The sequence below is a fragment of the Notothenia coriiceps genome, unplaced genomic scaffold, assembly GCF_000735185.1.
Source record: "Notothenia coriiceps isolate Sejong01 unplaced genomic scaffold, NC01 NC01_scaffold00017067, whole genome shotgun sequence".
Taxonomy (NCBI): Eukaryota; Metazoa; Chordata; class Actinopteri; order Perciformes; family Nototheniidae; genus Notothenia; species Notothenia coriiceps.
The window spans coordinates 301,506-310,742 of record NW_011349768.1 but is presented as its reverse complement, the minus strand read 5'-3'; the positions used below and the strand labels follow the sequence as shown (position 1 = coordinate 310,742).

General features: G+C 41.5%; 2 protein-coding genes across 2 annotated transcripts in view; both read right to left on the bottom strand.

The window, feature by feature from the left end:
* Positions 1–141: 141 nt before the first annotated feature.
* npb (neuropeptide B) lies at positions 142–1,475 on the bottom strand. The gene is made up of 2 exons (XM_010776458.1): positions 1,144–1,475; positions 142–600 (listed from the first exon to the last, which is right to left on the bottom strand). The coding sequence occupies exons 1-2, from the start codon at positions 1,405–1,407 to the stop codon at positions 472–474; spliced, it is 393 nt and encodes a 130-aa protein (XP_010774760.1). The 5' UTR covers positions 1,408–1,475; the 3' UTR covers positions 142–471.
* A 1,050-nt stretch (positions 1,476–2,525) lies between these two features.
* sgsh (N-sulfoglucosamine sulfohydrolase (sulfamidase)) overlaps positions 2,526–9,237 on the bottom strand; it is a 9,858-nt gene continuing 3,146 nt past the window's right edge. Inside the window, exons 3-9 of the mRNA XM_010776457.1 lie at positions 7,421–7,526; positions 6,965–7,332; positions 6,325–6,406; positions 6,038–6,241; positions 4,723–4,889; positions 4,436–4,653; positions 2,526–2,851 (exon numbers count right to left, since the gene is read on the bottom strand). Of these exons, the coding sequence (XP_010774759.1) occupies positions 2,668–2,851; positions 4,436–4,653; positions 4,723–4,889; positions 6,038–6,241; positions 6,325–6,406; positions 6,965–7,332; positions 7,421–7,526 (1,329 nt within the window). The 3' untranslated portion in view covers positions 2,526–2,667. The remainder of the gene's footprint in view (positions 2,852–4,435; positions 4,654–4,722; positions 4,890–6,037; positions 6,242–6,324; positions 6,407–6,964; positions 7,333–7,420; positions 7,527–9,237) is intronic.

Below are 9,237 nucleotides of genomic sequence, written 5' to 3'. Positions count from 1 at the left end.
TTCTTTGTCGGAGTAGACCACATAAATTGATCAAATAAATGTTATTTTTTCCCCCCAATAGTTGGATTTCTAAAGAAAATGTAAAGCAATACAACAGGTTACCAGTGTTTGTTCATTTTAATAGATAAAATAAATAAAATAACTTTCCAGGAAATCTGCTCTGCAGTTAACGTTCTGGACATTTAATACATTTTGGCAAGGGAGGGTACATGTCAGGGGTTTAAACAGTAAAGATGGGAAGTCACCTGGAAAGAAGATCAACTAACATCTCTTTTTCTACACAAAGCAAAAGGTATTTTCAAACAAGAGAACATTCAGAGTCCGCGGCGGTCCATCGTTGACAGTGATCAGGTTTTCCTCTGCGCTATCCCCACCTCACACACTCCTCCAGCCCCTCTTTGCTTTCCTTCATCTTTCGTTACAAGAGAGGCGCTCCCGGGGATCGGTGCGTGGTCCTGTTCCGCGTGGGACTCACGCGGACAGGCAGTCCAGGGAGTCCAGGGTGAGGAAGACGTCCGCCTTACACTGGAAGGTGCCCGTCCCGTCCGGCAGCAGCTCGCAGCTCTTCAGGTTTGGAGAGATGTCTTTGACGCAGATGGCCTGCGGGTAGGGGAAATAATAATGAGAAGATTTAAAGTCAACATCTGGCTAAATAAGATGTCACATTTATGTTTGTACTTCTGAAACTAATCTTAGGCTTGTATTTTAATTACTTTTTCGGTGGACTATTCCGTCTATGGTTTGCCATAAACACATCTCTTATTAGACAAATCCTTTATTTTAATTCTTTTTATATATTTGTGCCTTTATTCTTTTTTGTGTTTTCCTGAGGTCGGCTAATGATTTGATATCCGTAAAAATGTTCCTTGGTTAATTTGTAAATGTCATCTTTTAGGGCGCTTCGAAGTGCTGCGCTTTTACGCACCAACTTTTATCATTTTAGATTAGTTTTTTAGTTTGTTTCGTCGTCTTTATAAAAGTAAGGGTAAAACAAGCTGTTGTGAAATCTTCAAATAAGTGTTGCTCTGTTGAAAATATTCCTAAACTTCGAAGCAAACTTTAAATAGCCTATGTGGTGCTGATGGAAAGCAATTGTTACGCGCGTCCCTTTCTCACGGAATAAAGTGAGCAGTCAGAACTCACCATGCTTTTGAGGATGGAGATCTGCCTGTTGGTCTCTGGGGTCACGTTGTTTCCCACCGTCTCCCCGCTGTCCACCAGCGTATCCTCGGACTCGGACCTGCGGACGTAAGGCGACCTCCTGATACCGGACAGCAGACCGGAGGCGCGCCCCACCGAGTAGTAGCTGGGCCCGGTGGACTGCTTGTACCAGGCTTCGGCTGGATGGCAGGAGATGAGCAGAGACACTCCGACGCAAACCACGGCAAACCTGACTGACCTCTCCATGTCTGGAACTGTTTTACGCAAAGGGAAAACGGCGCGTTTCTCGTCTGTTGTTTGTCAGAGGCCGACTTTATGTTTTGCTGCTTATTTGGAAACGTTCTGCTGCTTATATAGGCGGACAAGGCGACGTTATCGTGACCCAAGACGTTCGTCAAATCAAATTTGAGGTGGGCGTTTTTGGTTCTGTCATTGTGCGAGAGAAGGAAAAAAAAAATAAATAATCCGGATTTATTTGTGTGTGTGTGTGTGTGTGTGTGTGTGTGTGTGTGTGTGTGTGTGTGTGTGTGTGTGTGTGTGTGTGTGTGTGTGTGTGTGTGTGGGGGGGCTGAAGTCAGCCCTTCTCCGACGTCCCGTATACGTCTTTCATAATGACGTAAGTGGTCAAAACTGAAATCTTTCCTGATTTACGTTAAGGAAGGGGAACTTTTTATGTCTGAATAAATTGACAAACTACTTGTTATCTTTAAAATATACTGAATGTGAAATGGATCAAAGCCTGACTTTAGTTTGATTTCAGCAGTGAAAGATCAGTTGATAAAAAAAATTCGATTCAATTTGCCTGATCACACACAAAGTCTCTCACAGGTGGTTTAACTGCATCAGTGCCTTCTTGACCGCTGCATGTGATAAAACACAACCACGCAGAATTAGTGGCTTCAAAAGGCCTCAAATGGACAAATGTATATACTCTTAAAAAACAATCAATGAATACAAGTGAATAATCGACTAATCCAAATTGTATTCCTGTTCCAAACACTTTTTACACGGATGGTTTGAGACTCAGTCTTACTTCAAAGTGAAGCTCGGAGGAATCAATACAAACCCTTTTCCCCATTGATTTGCCAACCTTACTGGTCATCATGATTTCCACTGCCTCTATCAGCAGATCAGTAGCACAACAGTGAAGGACGTAAACTAAGATGCATCTACTTTTGTCCAATTTAATAATAACCAAAACAGGTAAAACTATTGCTTTATATGAAACCAGGTTATGAGGGGGTCTGGATGATGGGAAAATTACTTTAAATGTATAGAGACAGATATGTAATGTAATAAGAAGGACCTCTATGATGAATTTATCTGCTTACATTAAGATCCTATATACAAATAAGGTCAAGCAATAAGGAAATTCACGTTTGTTTTTATTTTATTAACCATTAGAAGCAGCATAGAAAAATAATACTAGAGATTTATTAAGACAAATGTGTTCATGTAGGCGGACATCATGTCAATCCACATGAATTAAAGCACCACTAGAGTCCATCAGAGTCCGTTGTAAAGAGGTCTGCAGTGCGGCTCTAGCTTGTCCTCCAGGACGTAGTCTGGCCCGCAGACCCAGGGGTCGCCGGTCTGCCACTGCCACTTCTGCAGACCCTGCCTCAGGCTCTCCAGCACGCCGCTGTAAGCTGGTTCTGAGGCCAGGTTCTTAGTTTCCAGGGGGTCTGTTCTGTGTGGGGGAGGAAGATTCAAACTTTAGGAACAGGAAGAATAAGATACAAGACACCATGGTCCTCGTATTCATTATAATTAGTATCAGATTTCCTGTTTATTTCTTGGAAATCTAGAAAATAATTAAGAAACTAATGGACAGTAAGATACATATGTGTTGTTTTGGATGAAGGTTTAATGTCTGCAAGAAATACAATTATTGTGGAAAAATACAAAAGGATATCTTATCTATTTTTAAGGACCAATAGTTAACTGCAACTTTTGTAAAAACACTTTAAGCCTAAAACATAACCAGCACGTGAAACCCCATTAACATACAGAAGCCATGACCTCTGTAACAGCCCAGAGTTAACACTTAAAACATGAATTATAAAGAAGTCTTGTTCTGACTCTGACTCTGATGAATGATGGTGGTTGGAACCAGGTTAAATTCAAGACGAATGGATTTCCTAATTCAATCAAATGTTTTAAACACAGTATATTCAATCAGTCCTAATACTCTATTACGTTTTCTGTTAGTTTTCCAGGTCAAAGAAAGATCTGACTCATCCGAGCACAACAGAGAACATGTCTGTGCTCTGTTGTTGCATTAGTTCACATCAAGCAAAGGAAGGATTATTTGAATGTTTAATCAATATGATATCATTTCTTTGTCATTTTGTCTCTAAAATATCCATCAAGAGTGAACATTTCTCCAACTGACTTGTTCGAACAAGCAACTGTATAAAGACGAGAGATATTTGATGACGGGGGGAGATAAAAACAGAGAGAAGCAAATCGTCATATTTGGGATGCTGGAACCAGAAGATATCTTTAAATTGTGTCTTACACAAATTATACTCACATTTCTGAATGTGAATAAAGGTTCTGTGTGTCACCTGTGAAATTGAAAGGTACTCATTTTACTAACGTTAATCTAAATTGTATAGCCTGTACTTTAGTCCTTTTACATTTTTCTAATGTATGTATGGATCATTGTTATTTGTTATGATTACTTAGGCTATAAATGTACCTGCATTAATGTTTATAGCTGCGTACAAATGTAGCCACGTAGATTGTACTGCAAAATACAAATAGTAATAGGTAATTAAATCATCTACATATTCTTTTTTTACAATCTGATGCCACATTCGATTGCATCTCACCATGTTGCTGAGTTCTATATCATTATCTGTAGATCCCTTTACAGACTGAATGCAGCTGTGTTGGCTCCCTTCAAACTGCTAGAGGTGCGTCTAAGGGGTGAACTACCATGAAGGGGGAGGGGCAAGGATTGGCAGGTCACGATCGACGGAGCAACCTGTCTCATTATTTTTAAATAAAACATTGATAGGGAAACTATTTGTGTATAGTGCAAGAGAAGTGTAATTGTTCCCTCTTCTTTTAGCATATTTTCTACCTGTTAACCATTTCTTACATTTCCCTTATAACTAAATAGCCTTCACTTTGAATGATGTGTAGCTCATTTACACCAGAACCATATAGGTCAAGTCTTGTGATTGCTCTTTAGAGAGCTCATTTACCTAATGTGTGGTATTTATTCTGTGGATAATCATAGTGACCATGTCCCCCCCCACCTCACCTGGAGTGGAACAGCTCCCAGCGCTCTCTGTAGTAATACTGCTGCAGGCTCTTGAACCAATGGGTGGGCTCGCTCAGCCAGGTGCGGTTCAGCAGGTCCTGGAAGGTGGGGGACACGTAGAAGTCCTGGTCGATGGGGAAGGGCATGCGGTAGTGCATGTTGTGGAGAAGGTGGTACGCCCCCTGGTGGACGGAGCGCATTGGGTAGTACATGGTAACCTGAAACAAAGAACACAAGTCAGGGCCTCCACTTCTTCCATGTGTACACCGTCTGGCATCCTTACGCACCTCGTGCAGGGACTGGCTGCCGTAGACCGTGTTCCAGCTGCTGGGCTCCGTGACCAGCGCAGGAAGTAAGGAGCGGCCCGTGAGGTGCACCGGGGTGGAGCGGTCCCCGGGGAGTCTGTAGGATGGGTAGGGGACCGAGAGCCAGTCCAGAATGGTGGGGGTGATGTCTGCCACATTAAAAAGAAGAAGAGAAACAGTGAGAATTCACTTACATGTCACTGTAAAAATGAAAATGAACTAGAAATTAGCAGGTTTTAAATGTTTTCTTGAGTAAGTGAAGGATCAAGCCTTTGATTGAGAACATTGTCCCACTTAATTAAAACTAAACTATTTAAAAAGGAATAATTAATCAACAAAAGGACTGATTAAGAATGACTCCCTCCGAATAACCTTGAACTCTTAAAGAGAGCTTTGTTATTCTCTCTCTTCAAGGTGATGCGGGTGAGTATTCAATAAAAACAATTGTGCACTGTGTGGGTGAAGAACTCTTTTACGAACCGATGGTCAACAGTGTTGTTTTTGTTAACACCTGGAGATGCATGGTTTTCATAGCCTTGGGCACTATATGACACTCAAACTCAATATTCCCCTTATTATTTCACTTTCTGCCTCAACTTCTTGATGTTCATTACGCCATACTTTAATATTTAGTTAATATGTTGTGGTATTATCTTCTGCACACATTTATATTACAACCATTACTATTGTGATGTTTATTTATTTTATTTTCATTAAATCATTGCCTTCTAAGGGAATCATTTTCCGTTTCTCTTTTTATTTGGGATCTGCTGCTGATGCCTCGTTGATGAGTCTCCCTCTTGTGGCTGATTCAACACATTTACTTCTTGTTCATTTGAGAAGGCCAGTTGAGTAAACCAAGGCCTCTCTAGATCAATCTGAAAGCACGATAAACGGTCTTTGAGCATGTTTCTCTCAGTGATTGTTATGTTAAATTATTATTTTTCATGTATTGTACTTATTAAAGTATAATCGTAAATCTGAGACGATTAAAGAAAGAAAAACGCTTTTTTCTTGTATTTTTCTCCCCGAAAATCCCTTTACTTTTTTAGCTTGTAATCATTTTCTATTTGGTTTAACTTCTCACTAAGCATTCTTCAATAAGGCCACAACCTGTGATGAGGCGTCATGTCAAATAAGATATTTGTTAATTTTTTACAAGGAGGATAGCCAAAAAAAGATCCAGAAACTGGAACCAGACCTGCTATGGATACTGTGACACAACAAGTGGCTAATAGACTTCTATCTATATTTTTAAAAAACCCTCCTCCACTTCTCTCTTCCATCCACCCCTCACCCAGTAGGCTGACGTAGGCCTGGCTGGTGCCCCCCCAGCGTCCCCTGTGCTCCGGAGAGGAGACCAGCATGGGCTCTGCGGTGCCGGAGCGGTACAGGTTGGTCCTGCCGTTGGGGAAGGGGATGCCGTTATCTGAGCTATAGATGACCAGAGTGTCGTTCTCATAACCGGCGTCTCTGAGCTCCTGGAGAACTAAACCGATTCCTGCGGAGGAAAACCACAGCGTTATATCTTTTGGTATTTTACAAGAATAACGTGTGTTTTTCTGTGCTGCAGGTGTTACAGACCTTGGTCCAGCCTGCTGACCGTGATGTACTGTGCTGCCAGGTCGGAGCGCGCCACAGGTGTGTCCGGCACAAAGGGAGGGACCTAGGTGAGAGCAGATACACATGTGAGCAGCTCTGCATTCCATTCAACATCTGAAAACATTTGGAACATTTGCTATAATCAATAAGTCAAAGTCTGAGAGTTCGTGACTTTGTTTGATTAGGCAAGACACTACAAGTAAAAACAGCCTTTTTCAGATATATTTTACTTACCTCAAATCTTCAATTTATCCTAAAAATGGTGTATCTAAACAACAACGTAGCACAACCTAATGCCTCATTTGCTAATTTTAGGCATAAGATTCCACGAAACCTGTAATATATAAATAATATTTAAGATCCATGGTGATATATTTAGGTCAAATGTGTCCCCCTATCCTTGTGTTGTGTCTTCCTTTAATATCAGTATAACAGCAGCAGTAAAAGTGTGACTGCAAAATGGAAATACAAATGTTATCATCTTCAGTGAACACAACAAAAAATGCTTTAAAATGTGCATTTATATTTTTAAAACAGATGTTGATTCATATTTCAAAAGGTGATTATACTGATCAATATAAATGTGTTTTAGCTAATAACATTAAATCTGTATGGCACTGACCTTGACTTGCTCTGGTGTGTAATATTCCGGTGTCCAGTCAGGAATTCTTCCCATCCCCATTTCCCCATTCCCAAACTTCTCACAGAAAGCTCCGTACTGCGGCTGAGAGTGTCCACATCGGTGGGTGTCATGAAAGGCAACATACAGGAAAAACGGCCTCTCTTCATCTTTTAAACTGTCAGAATCCTCCTCTCTCATTTGGCGTCTTTCAAAGGCTTCCTCTTTATGGGTCTGGAAAAACTTTCGCACCAGGAGCTTGATGCGGGTGATGTTCCTCCCCACCTGAAGGACAGAGTTGTTCTCCTCGGTGTAGGCAAAATCAAAGGGGTATACGGATCCAGGGCCGACATGCTTCTTTCCAATTATCCCTTTTGGAGGGAGAGAGTAAAAAAGGAAGTGTAGATTAAATTGGTATAAGAGCCAAAGGTTAGTAAGAGTAGTCTTTGTGTTTCTCACCTGTGTGTACGTTGGCCTGGCCGAGGAGCAGCGGCAGACTTTGAACTCCATCAAATGAGTTGAAGTGGTGAACACCCTGGTGAAGCCCATACATGCCGTTCTGGTGCTGAACACACACCAAACAGACATACAGTGGGGCAAAAAAGTATTTAGTCAGCCACCAATTGTGCAAGTTCTCCCACTTAAAAAGATGAGAGAGGCCTGTAATTTTCATCCTACAGTAGGTATACCTCAACTATGAGAGACAAAATGAGAAAAAAAAATCCAGAAAATCACATTGTCTGCAATAGGTAAGCAGCTTGGTGTGAAGAAATCAACTGTGGGAGCAATTATTAGAAAATGGAAGACATACAAGACCACTGATAATCTCCCTCGATCTGGGGCTCCACGCAAGATCTCACCCCGTGGGGTCAAAATGATCACAAGTACGGTGAGCAAAAATCCCAGAACCACACGGGGGGACCTAGTCAATGACCTGCAGAGAGCTGGGACCAAAGTAACAAAGGCTACCATCAGTAACACACTACGCCGCCAGGGACTCAAATCCTGCAGTGCCAGACGTGTCCCCCTGCTTAAGCCAGTACATGTCCAGGCCCGTCCGAAGTTTGCTAGAGAGCATTTAGATGATCCAGAAGAGGATCGGGAGAATGTCATATGGTCAGGTGAAACCAAAATAGAACTTTTTGGTAAAAACTCAACTAGACGTGTTTGGAGGAGAAAGAATGCTGAGTTGCATCCAAAGAACACCATACCTACTGTGAAACATGGGGGTGGAAACATCATGCTTTGGGGCTGTTTTTCTGCAAAGGGACCAGGACGACTGATCCGTGTAAAGGAAAGAATGAATGGGGCCATGTATCGTGAGATTTTGAGTGACAACCTCCTTCCATCAGCAAGGGCATTGAAGATGAAACGTGGCTGGGTCTTTCAGCATGACAATGATCCCAAACACACCGCCGGGCAACGAAGGAGTGGCTTCGTAAGAAGCATTTCAAGGTCCTGGAGTGGCCTAGCCAGTCTTCAGATCTCAACCCCATAGAAAATCTTTGGAGGGAGTTGAAAGTCCGTGTTGCCCAGCGACAGCCCCAAAACATCACTGCTCTAGAGGAGATCTGCATGGAGGAATGGGCCAAAATACCAGCAACAGTGTGTGAAAACCTTGTGAAGACTTACAGAAAACGTTTGACCTCTGTCATTGCCAACAAAGGGTATATAACAAAGTATTGAGATAACTTTTGTTATTGACCAAATACTTATTTTCCACCATATTTGCAAATAAATTCTTTAAAAATCAGACAATGTGATTTTCTGGATTTTTTTTTTTCTTCTCATTTTGTCTCTCATAGTTGAGGTATACCTAGGATGAAAATTACAGGCCTCTCTCATCTTTTTAAGTGGGAGAACTTGCACAATTGCTGGCTGACTAAATACTTTTTTGCCCCACTGTATATGCATTAAGTTTACAATATACGCAGTATGACATGTTACAATGGTAAAGCAAGCATTCATTGTCATTCTAAAACTTGCACATATATCAGAGTATCTCAATATGGTGGGAACCCAAAGTAAATGAAATAGATCAGCAACAATTCAGTATTGAGCAATTACTTTTCAAACTAACAAACAGTACAGCAGTATCATGTCCTTCCTACATTTAGATCTAAAATATTGCCACAGAGACTCTGTCAGTTGCCATGGTTACCCCACAGCACTGTCTGGTTAACAAGTATATTTGTGTATATACAGTACGGTTCATTAAGGAATGCAGTACAGGACAGTGTCTCTCTCTGTGTGTGTGTGTGCGTGTGTGTGTGTGT

Bases quoted from the DNA above. Each gene is read 5' to 3' on its own strand.
- npb (XM_010776458.1), bottom strand. From the start codon at position 1,407: ATGGAGAGGTCAGTCAGGTTTGCCGTGGTTTGCGTCGGAGTGTCTCTG. The intron at 601-1,143 runs GTGAGTTCTGAC...CCCTACCCGCAG, and splicing joins TCTCCATCCTCAAAAGCATG to GCCATCTGCGTCAAAGACAT.